This window comes from Danio rerio, chromosome 13, assembly GCF_049306965.1.
Source record: "Danio rerio strain Tuebingen ecotype United States chromosome 13, GRCz12tu, whole genome shotgun sequence".
Taxonomy (NCBI): domain Eukaryota; kingdom Metazoa; phylum Chordata; class Actinopteri; order Cypriniformes; family Danionidae; genus Danio; species Danio rerio.
The window spans coordinates 25,251,155-25,269,917 of record NC_133188.1 but is presented as its reverse complement, the minus strand read 5'-3'; the positions used below and the strand labels follow the sequence as shown (position 1 = coordinate 25,269,917).

General features: G+C 37.0%; 2 protein-coding genes across 51 annotated transcripts in view; both read right to left on the bottom strand.

The window, feature by feature from the left end:
• The window catches only part of camk2g2 (calcium/calmodulin-dependent protein kinase (CaM kinase) II gamma 2), a 121,944-nt gene extending 118,958 nt beyond the window's left edge, over positions 1–2,986 (bottom strand). For all 50 annotated transcript variants that reach the window (XM_021480790.3, XM_021480793.3, XM_073920861.1 and 47 more), the window contains exon 1: positions 2,862–2,986. In XM_021480790.3, coding sequence (XP_021336465.1) covers positions 2,862–2,926 — 65 coding nt within the window. In that variant the 5' untranslated portion in view covers positions 2,927–2,986. The remainder of the gene's footprint in view (positions 1–2,861) is intronic.
• A 9,990-nt stretch (positions 2,987–12,976) lies between these two features.
• si:dkey-174i8.1 lies at positions 12,977–18,763 on the bottom strand. The gene is made up of 3 exons (XM_021480786.3): positions 18,270–18,763; positions 17,257–17,589; positions 12,977–17,173 (listed from the first exon to the last, which is right to left on the bottom strand). The coding sequence occupies exons 1-3, from the start codon at positions 18,527–18,529 to the stop codon at positions 16,078–16,080; spliced, it is 1,689 nt and encodes a 562-aa protein (XP_021336461.2). The 5' UTR covers positions 18,530–18,763; the 3' UTR covers positions 12,977–16,077.

Here is an 18,763-nt window from a genome sequence, read left to right as displayed (position 1 = left end):
CAATATGGACATTGCATACTATTATCGTGATCATTTTTGGATATATTGTGCAACCCTACCATAGTCACTGTGCTTTTAATTTCTAGTAAGCTTTGTTTAAGCAAAGTGATTTAAAGCAAGTCATTTCAGTCGGTAGTCATCTTTGAAACTCCTCTCAGGCATTCTGTTTAAATATGGAAACATCAAATTCTCCAAAACTATTTATCAAACTTATGATTAAATTTCACATTAGGAATTACCAAACAAATTAAACAACTGTGTCTTTAGTTTTATTTGGACACGTTCAAAGCACACAGAATCTGCATTAACCCACGTCTGGTCCTCCTCCGGAAAATCGTCAGTCTATTAGCGATGCTGATTGGCTTCTGAACTAGTAGGCGGGCCTTCATTGGCCATTTGAGCATTTCGTTTTTCCCTATTCAAATCTATACAAGTGACACGACTTTTGTATTCTATAGTCTTTGGTTTAAGCTAGCCACTGTTTTAGTTACTAAAACCACTGGCATGTATTCGTCTCCAACTTTTCTGATTGTCTAACATGTACAGGCATGTGAAACTTTGTTTTTCTGTTTAAAGAGACAAATGTGATTTCTCCCGATACCCACTTTAAGGATAAAATTTAAAACAGCAGCTTTATTAACCATTAATTACAAGCCTCAGCAACAGGACCTGCATGCCAAAAGCTAGATTGAACAGTTTACAAACAAGGCAATTACTATGTTATCATACGCACTGTCTTTTGGCATGCTGATGTTTTTGGCAGCTGCTCAAGATACAAGATACCACTAATGATGGTAAGATATTTAATGCTCAAAAACGTGGGGAATACACATTTTCATTTTTTCTCAAAAAGGGAACAAAGTAAATAAAAAATTTTTAAATAAATAAATAATTCAGTGGGGGATTAAATTTTCAAACAGATCGCAACATTCGTCATGCTAGTTAAAATTAGTAATTAATGTTGACAAACATTCTTACCGCAATACTTGCATTTAATTCGTAACATCTGCTATTTGGTATGGACAGTCTAGTATCCAAATCAAATATTGCTGGTCAGTTTGGATAAAAGAGAATGTGACTTTTGTCTAAAATCTGTTTAAGTGGTCCTTGAGTCAATAACTCGAACAATTTTTTTAGGCTGGGGTTTGGTATATACTGATTCAATAAACTCATCTGACTCAACAGAATGATTTGTTCATGACGTGTACACATCTTATTAACAAGTGAATATGTTTAGTTAGGAACAGAAATGACTGGCCTACGTAATATTTGAAAACAGTAATGGAAAGTTTGACCAGTTTCCACAGATCTGTGCTTTCTAACAGAACAGGTTAAAATATGATTCAGTTGGTCAGCACCTCCAGCACCCACTACTATGCTAACTATGAATTATGCAGTATATTACGTGTTATGATCTAAATTTAAAACATCTCAATAGTTCAGGCATATAAAGGTAGATTTATTATGCATTTCTAACAACAAAATTACTATGTTTGTTTCATATACATCTATTCCAAATACATTATCGTTTTATGAACACATTCTCTGCAAGTTGGTAGTTGATTTTTTTAAGATTAGCTATTGATTTGTTAATCTATTAAACAAATTTTATCCACATGTGATCATTCTGAACAAAAGTTCAACCAGTTCATTTAAATCATGCTATTTAACAGAACAATTTGTTCACAAGTCAGACCAAGATGATTACATACTGTAAAAATTCTCAATTACATGCTGATGCTTTTGGTTGCTAATACATACGACAACAATATAGGGTATATATATATATATATATATATATATATATATATATATATATATATATATATATATATATATATATATATATATATATATATGTCTAAACATGCTGATTGGGAAATCTGAATAATTTCCACAGATCAGTTTTGTCTAATAGTTTGTTTTAAAAGATGATTCAGCGCCTCACACCCACATAACATTTTACATACTGCAAAACTTTACATTTTAAATCATATGTAGGCAGTCTATTGATTGGTGTTATTTCAATAAAGTTGTTTATGTACCAAGTTCACAGTGACATCACTGCTACAAGGTTATTAAAGTTATTTAAATGACCAGTTGACTTGAGAACCTCTCAAGCAGATTCAACTCAATTGTTTCACATTCAGGTTCAACCAGTTCATTTAAACGATTCGACAGAACGATTCGTTCACAATTCTGACAACGCTGATTCACTTCCTTCATTTTCGCGGTGTTGTTTTTGGCGGCTGGACAAACACTGACAACAAACGTAACGGAGCGCCAATAACGGCGCGACACACGATGACCAAAACAGCAGCATTTTCCAAACTCTCGTTACACAAGTCTGCAGCAAACCGTATTATCCGCCAGCGCGGCGGCAGTCATCGGCGATACTGATCAATGCTACTGCTGAATGCTGTAAAAGTTTAGGTGTGCATTCAAAACACAGACGCGGATCACAAATCCCAACACTCCTCTTCATGGTGGAGGATTTCCCTTTCTAACTAACGTCGATAAACTGTCGATAAAGTATCACACCTTACATCACGACGACACGCAGGCTCCGAAAGCACCCTGTAGCGCGCGAGCACGATGTTAGGAAACGCATCTAAAGATAAACAAAGAAACGAGCTCCGTGACCGCCGAGGCTTTATAATACACCGAACTGCTCAAATAGACCCAATCGGGCTTTCTTGTAGCGGCTGCGCTGGCTTTGTGACATGCAAAAGCGCGACGCCTCTGCGCGTGAAGGCTGCTGTCAACACAGCGAACTAGACACAGGACACACACGATCAGACACAATGCAGAGAGAGAAGAGTGTATGTGTGGAGCGCAAATGCAGCGGTGCGGTCGCTTACTTTCCGAGCTCTTCGTACAGCTGATATTCGTCTGTGAACCTGGTGCAGGTTACAATTGTAGCCATGTTGCGCTTTACGAGGATTTCGCCTCTGTGGTGTCTCCGGGAGCGCCTCGCTCAGGTTTCGGGAGATCTCTCGCTCACTCAGAGGGAAAGAGAGAGAGAGAGAGAGAGAAAGGAGGAGGTGGGGGAGAAGGAAGAGAGAGAGGTGCTGGTAAGTGGTGTGTGTTGGCGGAGGTGGAGAGAGAGAGAGAGAGAGAGAGAGAGAGAGAGAGAGAGAGAGATAAAGAAAACGCAGGCAGCCACGCGAGATTTTCTCCATCCACGTCGAGAAGTGACATAGACAAGCCGAAGCACGCGACGCGACTGGATTAGGACGACGACGTCGCGCTCTTCAGTGCTGCGGTGTTTTTCCACGTTGTGGTGTGTGAATGTGAACATAATTGTTAAGTGCTGTTCAATCTCATTATTAAGTCGACAAAATTCGTTCGCAAATCTTATTTATAAGTTTATAACACGCAATAAACATAAGGATTGATATTAAAGCATTGGCAGGTAGTCATTTATTACAGATTGACAAAAGGAAAAGAAGATAAAAACGATTTGAGGAATATATTTTAAATTATATAATTTCCATGAAGCCTTCTGATGCATGAGCTGCTACTGAAATTACTATGAGAAATTAATTTAGCCTATAAGTTACTACAACCAAGTAGCCTAAGATTACTATGGTAACATGGTTATTATCTGTGAATAAAGCTATACATGCTGGACATGTGAAAGGAAGATAAAAAGTCCACGCAGTAAAAATTCGATAGTGTCTGGCTGCAGACTTGACCATGCCAGCAGAGCAAGTGACGTCACTGAGTTTGGAATAAGTGGAGGCTGAGCAAATTGAACTGTGACTTCAAAATATTCAAAACCTTTAAAGGCCACCTATGATCGTGAGAATCGACTTTTGTAAGCTGTTTGGACAGAACTGTGTGTAGGTACAGTGTGTCTACTGTCATATTGGAGTGATAGAAACACAATTAATTTCCAAAAATAGGATCCAAATCCCTCCCATTTTGAGGCCTGCCACAACGTGATGGCCGCGTATTAACATGTCTTTGTAGTAATGCATAAAATCATATCGACAAGACAGGACGTGCCCAAAGCAACTGGGATAAAAAGATCTGTTGAGCTCTCTGTGATCATCAATCGTGGTCAAGAATGAGTTTTACAAGATCAAACTTTTTTTTAAAACAGAGCATGTTTGAAGTGAATTACAGTTTTTTTACCGTCTTGATCACCACAATCGCATGTCAGTACAATTATAAAAGAAGATGCTTCAATCTCGGTTTGTGGACGTTAAATCTGGTTTATTTTGTACACTAACATAACAAATATCCATACAGCAGTGGATTTTAACATGTACTCTGTCACATTCGCTGTGCAAAAACAGTGCAAAGCCAAGTGTGTGTGTCTCCACGTGAGCGAACTTTATAACAACATTGTATGCGACTCATCAGTGTAGAAAGGCTTGAATTAACTCCACAACAAATATAGCAAATACCATTGATAAAGTTCTTACTGTAGTAAGGGAGATCTGCTTCATTCTTGTCTGTCACTGTGCTGTTTATCCGTGAAGGCTATGGCTCTGATACGCACATGGGAACGGTGGGTGGGGAGAACCAGCTGTAAAGGCGCAGGCAACAAAAACAGCTACAATGCCATAACAGCTCAAATTTCCCACATTTAAAAAGGTATAATAATCATAATCTGATGGGTGTTTTGAGCTGAAACTTTACAGACACATTCTGGAGACACAAAAAACTTATTTTAAATCTTGAAAAAGGGGTAAAACAGTAGTAATGGGTCGTTCTTAAATGATTCGTTCATTTTGAATGAATCTTCAATATGACTCGGGAACTACGAGTCCTCTCAGGGAGGGATTCGTTCATCCATGCATGCGCACATTTGTGCAGGTGGTATTGTTCATTTCAAGTCTTTTGAGTCATTCATCGCGGAAAGACAGAAGCCAATCATTTGCGTTTAGAGCCAGAAAAAGAATTGATCCATTCATCTCTCGAGTCCTCTATTGGGTTGAGTCATTTGTTCCTCACGGGCCAATCATATGCGTTTAGAGCCGGAAAAAGACTTGGATCTGTTCATCTCTCGAGTCTTCGGGTTTGAGTCATTCTGTCACGTGATGAACGAACGACTCTACAACCAGAACACTCGAAAGGTAAACTAATTATCATGGCTCCCTCAGACTGTGTACATTGGTTAAGATTATATGTGACTGTCAGTGTAACCTGAACGAACCACTGACATTTGAAGACATGAAGAGGTGAGCTGAGCAAAGAGACAACAACAACACCTTCATAGACAAAAGAGCAGGTAAACATTGACATATTATTTTCTCCATCTTATAGTATTTTATTTATGACTTATTTGTCGTGTGATCAACCGTTTGGGCTAGTTGTAGATGTGTTTGGAAGCAATTCGTAACATTTTAATAATATTTTGGCAAACTGAACCAAAATGATCGAAATGACTCGAAAAAAGATTCCTTCATCTCAATGAATGAGACTCAAAGATCCAAGTCAGTAAAATGATCCGAATTTCCCATCACTTTAAAATAGGTGCCGTTGACAGTTTAAACTAAAAACCCCAAACAGTCTATGCATTTTCACCATTTGTTTGGGCACCCAAAAAGCCATTTTTAAAGACGTGTTTTATGGTGCAGAATTTTAAAACATATTTTGCTGTTATAATATTACTGTAAACCATAAAAAGCTATTTTGTCAACACAGTGACGTGTGCATTTCATATTCAGTCTATTGACATGTGCGAGTGCTTCACAACCAAAACAACAACATGGCAGACTTCAGTACTGTATGTGCACAGACAAGTGTTTCTTTAAAAATGACACTGCCAATCGCTGAAACGAATAAAACAATGGTTTTAGTGGATTTACGGTGGTTCTTGTGGATCTGTGTAAATGTCATTTTGGCATTGCTCTTGTCTACAAAAAAAAACATTTGAAAAACACAAATAAAAGCTTTTCTTTTTTTAAGTTCCTCTCTGACATGTAAACGGCAATACCATGTAGTATTGTTCAGTGTAAATTACTCTTTGTTTTGACGTTGTCTTTTATGCGCTGCATTGGCACCACCTGCTCGGTCATTTTTCTCTGACATATGTTTGACAAAGCGGAATCATTGAAATGTCAATTTTACAGTCCCCCCAGCTCCAATTCATTAAATATTCAATATTTATCTGGATAAAGCACACTCCACTGGCAATCTGCATTTTAAGTTTCACCCAGTGCTCGTACATTGTTCTTGACAGATATTACAATCTCACAAACTAATCCCTGGAAAATGAGACCCACTCCTTGGAAGAAACTGAAAGCAAAAGTTAGCTTGGACAGCTTTTGCTTCATCGTAGATTATGAAAGGAGCCCATTGTGTAGAAGTCTAAAAATACTCTCTGTGTGAACATACAGTAAATGCAGACACGTCCAGCATATCAAGCTCATTTACAATTTACAGGTGTGAACTTCGCAAGTTGAGGTTCTGTTATTGTAGCTTTTTAATGAGCTCTTATTTTAACCCATTTAAGCCCACTGGCAACTATAGAGGCCGAAGTTCATAGTTGCCATTTTTCTTTTAGGAGTAATTTTCGACATGTTATCCATGTTTAATTACTCAATGACATCCGCTGAATAAAAGAAAGAAAAAAACAAATTTATTTACTTTGTCACATGAGGCCTTCAATTTCCTACCCCTAATTTCAGGATGCAAAACAGATGCAAACCCTCCCACATAAAGGCAGTTTTCATAAACATTATTTTTTTTGTTCACAAATGTATAAACATAATCATGAAGGATGCATCCAAAAAAAACTAATCTTTCAAGAGATCTATAGTTTTTTGTATACTTTGTCAAATGTTCAAGTGACAACAGTTGCCGATGGGCAAATACCTTGTAAGTACATAAACCATGGGGAATTAAAAAATATTGTGCTAAAAAGTTAATAAATCAAGATTATTCGTCTTGTTTATTGATTTTTGCTGTCATAATACCCATCTAAACATAACTTTCACCATTTAACTGATATGTTTACTTTTTAAAAAGTTTACTTTATACACAGTTTGATACACAGCAAAATCCTCAGAGTAAAATGAACATCTCCCACTGGCCCCACTCCTACAAAGAGTTCAAATAACACTGGAGCAGAGTTAACGTGCAGAGTGAACAGAGAATAATAGACTGCTGCTGTTAAAAAGCAGAATCACTGATGAAAACCTACAAACAAATTCAGTCACAACCTTAAGCCCTGCTGTCCACACAAACATGGATGTTTGCAGCTTCTTTTTTTTGTACACAAAAACACAGTATCAGGTCACTGTAACCCACATTTTTGAAAACTCTTGTCAGGTTGAAGTCTGTGTTTTTACGAAAATTGAGAAAAAAAAAACATTTTTGTTTAGAAAAATACCTGTGTACATGGTCTTACGAACTAAACTGAAAACTCATTAAATCTCTCGAAATCACAGCTCATCAGGATCATTAAACAACTCCACAAACAGAATGAGCAGCTTTACTTATTACTAAGCTGTTTAACTATTTCTGTCTACAAAAGTCTGTAGTGAGATTTACTGAAAATACTTGTGTTAGATGTCACCATTGTGGTATGTATTTACCTGTGTGTATTCACACCAGGGTTTACTTTACTTTTTGACTTTTTTCTGTGACTGCTGTAGTGTGGGACCAAATGCTCTCTAATCTTGGCAATTTGCTGTGTAGGAAATATGACATTAAATCTGTAGAATTATTTTTTAAGATATATTAATATTTGTATTAATTAATAATTATTTATTGTAATAATTATAATATTTGTAGTAATTGTCTTCACACACACACACACACAATATTAAATAATATTTTTTCTAATATTTTTTCGATAGTCTACAGAATAAACCATAGTTATACAATAACTTGCCTAATTACCCTAACCTGCCTAGTTAACCTAATTAACCTAGTTAAGCCTTTAAATGTCACTTTAAGCTGTATAGAAGTGTCTTAAAAGATATCTAGTCAAATATTATTTACTGTCATCATGGCAAAGAGAAAATAAAACAGTTAATTGAAATGAGTTATTAAAACTATTGTTTAGAAATGTGTTTTTAAAAATCTGTTCTCTTTTAATAGAAATTAGAGGAAAAAATAAGCAGGGGGCTAATAATTCTAACTTCAACTGTATGTATGTATGTATGTGTGTATATATATGTGTGTGTGTGTGTGTGTGTGTGTGTGTGTGTGTGTGTGTGTGTGTGTGTGTGTGTGTATGTATATATATATAAATCACTTTAAGACAAATAGATTAGTATTTTTTTTTGTTTTCATGTTCATTAAATTATATAATAGATAATTTTTCATTATCATATAATAGATAGAGTTCCATATCAAATGGTTTTCTAATTTTACCCATAATAGATGTGTTTATGAATATGAATTGATCTGTTGAAAGCAGTTCTTTTAAGTTAATATGCCAAATGTTCTCCTTTTTTTCAAACTTTATATTGAAGGGTTCTTACAACATATTTCCCCACTGGCAACTATAATTGCTGCATATTCAAATACAATTGTCTTAAAAAAAAAATTTCAAAAAGGTGGAGAAAATAAATACAAAACATGTTCATATAGGACACTATTAACAAGGTTACATGCATAAACCACTTTTAAAAATTTGGGCACAAATGGGTTAATAGCGCAGGTTCAGTCCTACGCTAAACAATACATAAATAACTACAAACATCAATCACTAATGAATCAACATTCAACCTTTTATTTATTACTCCAAAATGTATTATTATACATGCAATACTTGTTTATCGCATTAAAAACAGCAGATTAAAACATCTTTACATAGGACACAAGCCCATTATACAGACTTTTATCGCTGAATGTAACAATTCACTGTCTCACATTGGTAAACGCTCTGTCTGCTTTCATGGTCAACCTTGTGGAGCCAAACAGTCAGATTAGAAATGAATGCATAAGAAGTGCAGGGACTGTAATTACACAGAGGCAGGTTGATATGAAAGCTTAATTAGAGCCGAGTAGATGTGGGTGGTTATTAATTGCGGTGTTCCTGTAGTGCTGTTACTGCGTATAAGAATGTGTCCTTGCATGCGGGGAAAAGCCACATTTTGTTATACCGAGTCCTCCTCAAATGCTCAGCAGCAGAAGGTGGATGGCTTTCTGCCAGATAGCATCTATTTCTCAAGAAAACGCGGCGCTTTAAGGATTACAGGCCATATTTCTTGATCAAATTGTAATTATTTGCAAGATACGGAGCGCAGCATAATCAGATTGTTAGTGTTTGAGGTTCATTTTACAGTTCAAATTGAACTACAGTTATAAGCACTGTCATGTTAACCACAGTGACCACATTATCGCTTCATCTGTGTAACTGAAGATCAACTGAAGCATCAACGGCAAACAGGCCAACATATCAAGAGCGGTTTTGTTGGGCATAATGTAAATGTATTGTAATACACTTGATGTCTTAACATTGGCATAATAACCATCCTAACCTTTAGGAGCTGCTGGGGATGTTTTCATCCACTCTAGGGTGTGTTTGGAGTCATATTTTGAGCATCACCATTTCTATGTTTCAGCTAGCAGAATGATTTTTGGTGACAAATCTTATTTTTACACTTTTTTTTTTTTTTTGAGAAAATGCTTTGACAAACCAGATTTACTGGCAAATTTACTACCCTATTACGGTAGGGATGCAAACATCCACTGAATTAAACCGCTGTAAAATGCATCAGATAAATATTTGTTCTTTTTCTTTTTTTTTGCATAAACCTGTTAATTAACCTCAGTCCTGATCAAAACTACCGTATTGTTAAAAAATTACAGGATTTTAACTCTTTAAGTGCCAAATTCATGAACGATATCACTGATTTGGTGAAAGAAACACACAAAATGACCTATTTTCAATAAAAAAAGTAATTGTGGAATAAATTCATTTTTAGACTTTTGTCAAAGTCTTGGGCATGTCAAACAAAATTGCATTTGATGCATTACTTTTGATTGATTTTCACCCAAAAAAATTTGTTGATGGTTTTTCCTGTTGGAAATAATTTGTAATGTTTACTGTTGCTCATCATTGGCAGCATTAACCCTTTAGATTGGCCTGTGCAAAATAAAAAAATGTGGTTTCTGAATTTTATATGGAGTAAAACCGCAAATGAAAGTGTGTCTATGTGTGAGTGACCTTTGCGCACTTACCTTAATGGGTTTAAATATGCATCTCAGCTCTCAGAACTGGAGTAAATTAAAACAAAGACTGTGTATTTATGCACCATCAAATGTGGTTATAATGGAAGTCAACGGGGCAAAAACAGCCACCAACAGTAAATTAGGGAGAAAGTTAGAAAATCTAACAATGCATCAAAGCCAATGTTGTTACTAATCGTTCACTTGTAGCATGCACTGCACTTTAACCAATCCATACTTTAAACAATACTGCCTACAACTATGTGGACACCTATTCATTGCACATATCGCTGTCAATTTTACATTGTCGTTGTATTTGCTCTGTCTGTATTTTGCACTGTCCTTGTATTTTGTACTGTCTGGAGCCAGCACCTAAGCTTTTCACTCATCATAGCACACGTGCTGCTGCTGATGTGACAATAAAAGTGATTTGATTTGACATGTCCAAGACTATGATAAAAGGTAAAAAACAATCCAGTCCACAATTACTTTTTATATTGAAAAAGTCTTATTTTTTGTGTTTTTTTATACCAAATCAGTGACATCATTTGTGAACTTGGCAATTAAAGAGTTAAAATCCTGTCATTTTCTAAACATTTTGATCAGGACAGAGATCAACAGATTTATGCAAAAACAAAATTGCAAAAAAAAAAAAAAATCTAATGCATTTTTACAGCAGTTTAATCCAGTGGATGTTTTCATCCTGAACATAACAAAAGGGTAGGACATCTGAACTGAGCACAAGGGTTAAAAATCATAATTCGCCTTTAATGAGTTCCCTGCTGTAGAGATGATTGTGTTGTCGCATTATGCTGCTTTACTGATGTGTAATTCACTATTAGCGTGACCATTAAACAAGGATGTGTTTAAGATTCTGCAAGCAATTTCAGTCATTTTGCTTTTCTGTATTAGGCCAGCCATAATTTAACAGATTTTAGGCAATGTTGACACTTTCAAATAAACTTCAAAAACAGAGCAAACACACCAGAGATTATTTTAATTGAACCAAACATACATACCCTAATTGTTTATTGTACTATTCTGTTGCTGTTCTGTATTCACAGTATATGCCACAAGCGAAACAACATGAGTCAATTTGCTAATCAACAAGTCATTTATTATTATATTATATTATATTATAAAATATTATATTATATTATATTATATTATATTATATTATATTATATTATATTACACATGGAATGGATATAATATTACATATTCACAAGATGGTCCCAATAAAATTTGTGATTTAAGTCAAGCCATTATTTCTTATTACTTACTGGATAAGAATCGCTGATAATGTGATAATGTGGAAATGAATTGAACACTTAGAGTGACTTACAATTACAAGAAGTGTGTGATGTTTGCATCAGCCGTGAATGGTTGTTAAAGCACAAATTAAAATAGAAGTTTACAGAAAAAATTATATATATATATATATATATATATATATATATATATATATATATATATATATATATATATATATTATTCTAAAAATACAAACGTAAGATTATACAAACATAGAGTTATTAGTATGGCTCAATTGTTAAGTTGTTATTGTTATTTTAGCAGAGTTAGGCTCGATTGTAAGGTTGAATCGATTCAGGAGAGCTTTGTTTGAGAATAGGACCGTAGGCGTGTGACATATTGGAATCATAAACAATGAAACATCTGACTTTTAATTCTGCAGAAAAATATTCTTATAAAACAAACTGACATTTATGTGGCACAAACGTGTTATCTTCAGAGGGATGGAATTGGATCTAAATACAGCCTGAAAAATATTATACTCGAAGACAAAGTATATACTTGTATTTGGTTTGAAGGTTAAGAAAGAGGCACTCAATAACACTCATTTCCTTTTATACACATTCTAGCAGCTTACAGTGTTCTGTATCTGTTTCCTATATTTGCTGCTTTTGTAAATTTGCAATGTTAATGCATCCCCCCTGTAGGTTTATTAACCACTCTAATAGAATCTGAGCACAGATTCAGCATTCAAAGCCACCATCTCTATTAAATAATTCTCTAATTTGGCAACTGAAACATCATTTCACCCCTAAATATTTTATTGTTGGAGTTCTAGTCTTTTTTGGTATTCTGAAGGGCTGTATCTGTCAGGTAGTGAGGATGTTTTGTGCGTGGTATTTCATAAACAAATCGTTCACAGCACCTTTAAGAGATGCCAAACTCAGCATGTGTTCATGATGAGTCATACACAGTGAGGGAGTTATTCGGATCTCTCTCTCTCTAGGCCAGCCCATTGTGCATTCTTAGCACAGTTGAAGCCTTTCCAGAAGTGGGTTGATGCGGTTTTGAATTGTTTTCAGAGATAACCGAGAAGAGGAAATGTCTTTTCTCCTTCATATGAAGGAAAACTGTTATGTTGTAATACTTCGTCCAGGTACATCCCTGAATTTTCTTCACTTCTTGACTTTATATAAACAGGAAATAAAAATGACCTCTGGACTATGATCTGAGCTAAGTATAGAGCAGATTTTCATCAGAGATTGTAAAGGTGTGGTCATGATAGACTTTGTGTTGCCAAACTACTGTTCAAGCCTGAAGTCATTTTTGTTTTTAGAAATTTCACAAGCATATGCCTTCTTAAAGGGATAGTTCACCTCAAAATAAAATTCATGTTATTCCAAACCTGTATGACTTGCTTTCTTCTCGATTCCACAGAAAAAACTTTTATCTGACTTTCCAAAGAAATTAAAGCATGCTGCTTTAGAATGACATAAGACAAGTTAATGCTGACCAAGGTTAGAAGTTTTGGATTTTTCTTTAGTTTTAGTTTTTATTTCGTTTCAATTTTTTTTTTTTTCAAATTCAGATAGTTTGAATTAGTTTTCAGAGGGAGATTTACTAGTTTTTATTAGTGTTTATATTTCGAAATTATTTAGTTTGAGCTTTTATTAGTTTCAGTATTAGTTTTAGTTTTTTTGTTTGTTGTTTTTTTGTAAATAAGGATATTTTTTAGGTGCAATGTTCAAAATTATCAGAATAAATATTGTATAATTAAAACTTAGCAAAATATAGGCTGCATTTTTTTGACACAAGAACACTACCATCTACCCATCCTCAAATCCAAATACAACTGCCCTCAAAATAGCAGCCTTAAGTACAATATGTGTGCAAGGCTGCTTCTGAGGTTAGATACACACACAGTAGCGATGGGAAGTTCAGATTTTAAACGCAAACCAGATCTTTTGTGACAATCTTCACTTTAGTTTAGACTTAGTTTCAGTCAATTAAAACATCAGCTAGATCTGAAAAGTTTCTTACAATTAAGTTTTGCAACCCAACTGAAGCCTGATTCAATTATTTAAATTCCATTATGACTTTCTGTTATGAAATAAACATACATTTTGCCAGATCCTCTCATTAAGCCCTCGGTTTATCCACGCTGCAGTTGATCAAGTTTAGTTCAGTCATAGCAGACTGTCTTGTACTGTTTGTGTTCGGTTCACCTGCTGCATTACACATACTGTACGTAGTATTATCAGTTCACTGCTTCTCAAATCTGATCTAGGTGTACTGTTCTAATAACTGATTAACTCTGGAAACTGGTTTATTTTGAGTGAGAGAGGGTATCAGTCATGTTAAAAAGTAAGTAGATTGTGGATAAGTGCTTATTGTCACTGGAGACACAAATCGTTTCAAATGATTCCGTTAGATTTGGTGAATTAGTTCAACCAGTTCACTTAAAAGCCAGTTAAAAACAATGATTCATTTGCGATCACTAATACAGAAATAAACCTATCACTTAGCATAAATGTGTTAAATTAATACTTTTAAGTGTCTGCTCGAGTCATATTTAATGTTGTCACTGTGCTGCTGTCATGTCCACCCGTTTTTGTCATGGGACCAACAGGAGGACCAGCTTGATCTGCCCAATGGCAGGAGGATTACAGACCTCTGAGGTGTCGTACAGGTCAAACACTGGGCATCGCGAAGTAAATAGATTTACTTCTAAAAAGCTTACAGTAGGTATCAATGGGACTGGGCGATATGGCAAAAATGCATCTTGATAATTATTTTCTATATATTTTGATATCAGTTGTTGATGCTTCAAGATTTAAAATAATAACTCAACAATGACTGAAGCAACAAATATTAGAGGGATCTCTAAATGACATAACATTTTTGGTCGATAAATTTTCGGTGGGTGAAAATTCTGTACATCTCTAATATCAACCACTTTTAGATTCCAATTGGTGCACATTTCTGCTGTGTGACTGGCTCTTAGAACAATATAGAGCAAAAAAGTCCAGAGTTTATCATTTATCAATGTTATTTTATGCTATTGACACATTTTATCACGATTCGATATAATATCGTTGATCGGCCCAGCCCTATGTATTAAATACATATACAAAAATGAAAACTAAAAATGTTTTTCTACAATCATAGTTGGTTTATAAGCTTGATGCTGACAGAATGACCATTTCTTTGTGTACTGTCCCTTTAAACAAGAACACAGAATTCGAATAATAGATTTAAACATTTTTAACAACCTCAGAAACATCAGTTACACATTAATTCTTCCTTTGTCGCACTTGAAGTAAACGTTTGGTTTGCATTATCTTAACTATGTACTTGCATAGTTATCTTTTAACTGTTTAATGACTTTTACATTACTCTAGATCAGGGGTGCTCAACCCTGTTCCTGGAGATCAACCTTCCTACACAGTTCAGCTTCAACCCTGATCAAACACACATTATCCAGTTAATTAGGACTTGAAGCAGCGCTTGATAATTACAGGCAGGTGTGTTTGATATGGGTTGCAACTGAAATCTGTAGGAAGGTACTGTAGATCTCCAGGAACAGGGATTTTCAGGTAGTGTTTGTTACAGTAGGACATAAGGAAACATTTTTCACTTGTGTAATAACCTCATATAAATAGTGTTTGTAGCTGGTCACTCATAGAGATTATTTTGTTTATTAGTTTAGGGTAATTAATATTAACCAGGCTGCGACTGTTAGAATTCATCTTTACGGTAGGACTGTTATTGTGAATAGATCGGAAGGATGGATTATATCAGAGTAACAGCATCTACATAAAAGATATTTTGAACAAAAGCATTGCATTGAATATAGAGCCCATTTCATCACACGTCTTGTGCATTGTGTTAGTCTTTTGAAACCAAGAGATGAACAGGCCAAGAATGTTTCATATAAAAGGCACACAGCCTTCATACCCAAGAGTGATCTTCCTCCTCCTCCTCCTAAAATAACCCTCGTTTTACATAAAATAACGTACTTTATTGCCGTTTTGCTTGCTGACCTTATCTACTCAAACTAAGGAAAGCAAGAGAACGAGAAACAGGTGGAGGAGAAAGTGCAGAAACAATAAAGAATCGTGTGTTATTCTGGTACTGGTGGGCAATGTCACAGCGGATTTGGATAGAGCACAAGCATTAAAGCTAAAGGTAGGAGAATGAGAGAGGCGTGAGGAGGAGTGCAAGGCAGAGGCATGTCAGAGAAAGAACAGATAGATGAGAAAAAGTGAAACGGGCTGGATAAGAGAACGCTGGTCCAACAATATAAGAACAATATAAGTGCAGTATTATTTCCTATCTTATCAATGCCACTACCTACGTACATCCATTTCTGTGGTTAAATACTGGGATCATCTAATAAAGATCCAGTGACATCTACGCTAAGAGCTTGTGGAGTCATGTCAGACTGCTCCTGCCTAGATCCCATTAACACTAGGTGAGCTGAACTTTTCAGAAAATTCCATTGCATCATACAAATGGGAAATTCTGCCTAAGACATGATGACTGGTAAGTGCAAACTATTGTGTTGAAATCCTATTTCACAATGCAGGCACAGCATCAAGCGTTTCTAAAGTCAACATATGTGGACAAGTCCATGCCCATGAATGGATAATAGCTTTGTGGATGCACAGCTACCTCTTTTGACTACAAGAATAAAGTGGCCCTTTGCATACGGCTACCGACCTTTTTAAACAAGGCCCTAAGTTTGCAGAGTCTGCAGGTACTCTTGGATCTGGCCTTTCTGTTGATGCTGTCTGGTTCCTCAACACCCCCTTCATCTCTGTGCTCTTCCTGTCCTAGCCAGGGAGTCCAAACCCCTCCATGAAGTTGCGGGTCTGCCATTGGGTCATCAGGCGGATTGCGTGGAGACACAGCAGTCCGGTTGTACTCGGAAAGTCGGGTCAACAGAACCTTGACCACCTCAGGCCGTGCCTCTGCCAAATCTGCCCTCTCATAGGGATCAGCGGTGATGTTGAAGAGCCAGACAGACTTTCCTCGCTGATCTCGTCTCTTTTCCATGCCTTGCCACTGCTGCGGACCTCCAGGCATCGTCTGTGGAGGGAACCAATCTCCATCACCGATGTTCCCTGTCAGAAGTTTCCAGTCACCAGCTCGAATGGCTGCACGCACTCCTGTATCCCAGATCCCAAAACCATTCAAAGTTAGGAGTTTGGGATTGATATCTCCATGTCTACGTGATACCGGATCAATGTTGAAGAGGATTTCAGTTCGTGGACAGGGAAGATCACTGCTTATAGTTTCCCAAACATCTTGACCATCCAGATGGTTGGAATCAGACTCTCTGTATCCTGCAAGAGACAGCAAGGTTGGATACCAGTCGGAAATGTGAATCAGAGCATGACTCACCACCCCCTTCCTTTTCAGAAGTGGGCTGTGTACAAAGCCAACTGCTCGAACTCCACCTTCCCAGTAGGAGCCCTTGCCACCACGCAGGGGCCAATTACAGCCCCCTGAGAGAGGCTGGCCCCCGTTGTCTGAGGAGTAGATGAGCACAGAGTTGTCGTAGTAGCCTCGCTCACGCAGCTCACTGACAATTTCCCCTACTGACTCATCTACACCGCTCACCATTGCAGCATAATGACGTCGAGGTCGGTTGCCGAGGGCCTGGTAGCGTCTGAGAAGATGCCCAGGAGCTTGTAAAGGTGTGTGAACTGCCTGAAGCGCCACATACAGAAACAAAGGCTTCCGGTGGTCATGACGTCTCAGGATGTCTTTCACTCTGCAAGAGACCAAATGACCACAAAAGCTTGCATGACTCGGGGAGAGGCAGTTTGTGGTTTACAAATGGACGCAGTCTCTCACCTCTCAGTGTAAAGCCTTGTTGAGTAATTTCCTCTCAGTTCCCAGGCCGGCCGGTCTCCATCATGCAGGTCGAACCCACAGGCCTCTGTTCCGTCACAGCTTTGGAAGCTGAAATGGTCTCCGCTGCCCGTCAGTGATCCAAGAAAGCTTTGAAAGCCACGGCTTGTTGGCAGACACTCGGGACGACAGAAACCCAGGTGCCATTTCCCTACCATGTGGGTGCTGTAGCCAGCCTCCTGGAGCCTCTCAGGGAGCGTCGGCGTGTCAGGGGGCAGGCACAGGGGCTGACGTGCACGAATGATGGAGTGTTGAAGACCAGTATGGATCTGATACCTGAAGCAGAAGATAAGCGGTGATGTGATAGACAGAACACATATCAAGAGTTTCTCAAATCTGCCATGCAGTCTAGCTCATACCCTGATCAAACTCAGCGACCTGTCATTTTCTATGACCTCCAAAGACTTTGATTAGTTTGCTCAGCTAATACATTCATTTCCATGCAACTTTTTATGTATTAAGTGCAAATGGAGTTCAACTTTAGGCTTAAGGTGTTTTTGATTAGGGCAGGAGCTAAGCTCTGCAGCGTAGTGGGGCACTCCATGACCAGAATGAACCCTTGTCTATACCAAAAAGATAGGTCACTCTTTATTTTCATGGTCTGTATGTTGCATTTAAGTTACATTGCAACTAATTCTCATTAGATTTTAAGTAGACTGTTAGGTTGAGGTTGGGGTTAGTGTAAGTTGATATGTACTTAAAAAGTTTCTTATAGTCAGTTCAACAGATATTAAGCAGACGGTCTACTAATACTCAAATGGACCATCAAAATAAAGTGTTACCTTTAATCACAACATAACAACAATCCTGCTAATATTGAACGTGATAAAATATAAACGCAATAGTATAATCTAAATAAGATTATGTCTAATAGTATGTCTCTCATTAAAATACAAATGGTTTAACGTTTTGTTTAACCAAGTCGTGCTATTATAACAAAAAAGTGGGTCTCTTACCGTCCAGTCATAAGCTGGCTGCGTGAGGGTGAACAGATGGGCTGAACATAGTAGTTTTCCAGCTTCACCCCTTCGCCAGCCAGCTGGTCCAACACGGGTGTTTGGATCTCTGAGCCATGGTACCCTATGTCATTGTATCCTTGGTCATCCACCATCACGAAAACAATATGTGGGGGAACTCTACCCCGTTTGACGACCTTTCCTTCTATAGTGTGTATTAGTCCTAGAAGCAAGCAGAATCCGAGTCCCAACACATCCATAATGTGAACGTCAATCCACCACCTCACTGGTCTATTAAATAACGACTTTTAATGTTGTAAATGTTGACTTCCAAATGAATCAAGCCAAGTTAATAGAAAAGGCTTGCTGTTGTGATCCATCATAGTGCATAAAGTTAGTTCTTCCACCCCAGTAAAAATGCTATTTTTTTAAGCCAGTGCTGATAAATGAAATCTTGCCTGTAGTTTGTTCTTCTCGGTTTGTGAGGCTAGGAT

Excerpts from the sequence above, each read along its gene's own strand:
- si:dkey-174i8.1 (XM_021480786.3), bottom strand. The coding sequence starts at position 18,529 with ATGGATGTGTTGGGACTCGGATTCTGCTTGCTTCTAGGACTAATACAC. Across the intron at positions 17,590-18,269 it reads AGCCAGCTTATGACTGGACG|GTATCAGATCCATACTGGTC; the intron begins GTAAGAGACCCA and ends CTTCTGCTTCAG. Across the intron at positions 17,174-17,256 it reads ACAAGGCTTTACACTGAGAG|AGTGAAAGACATCCTGAGAC; the intron begins GTGAGAGACTGC and ends GGTCTCTTGCAG.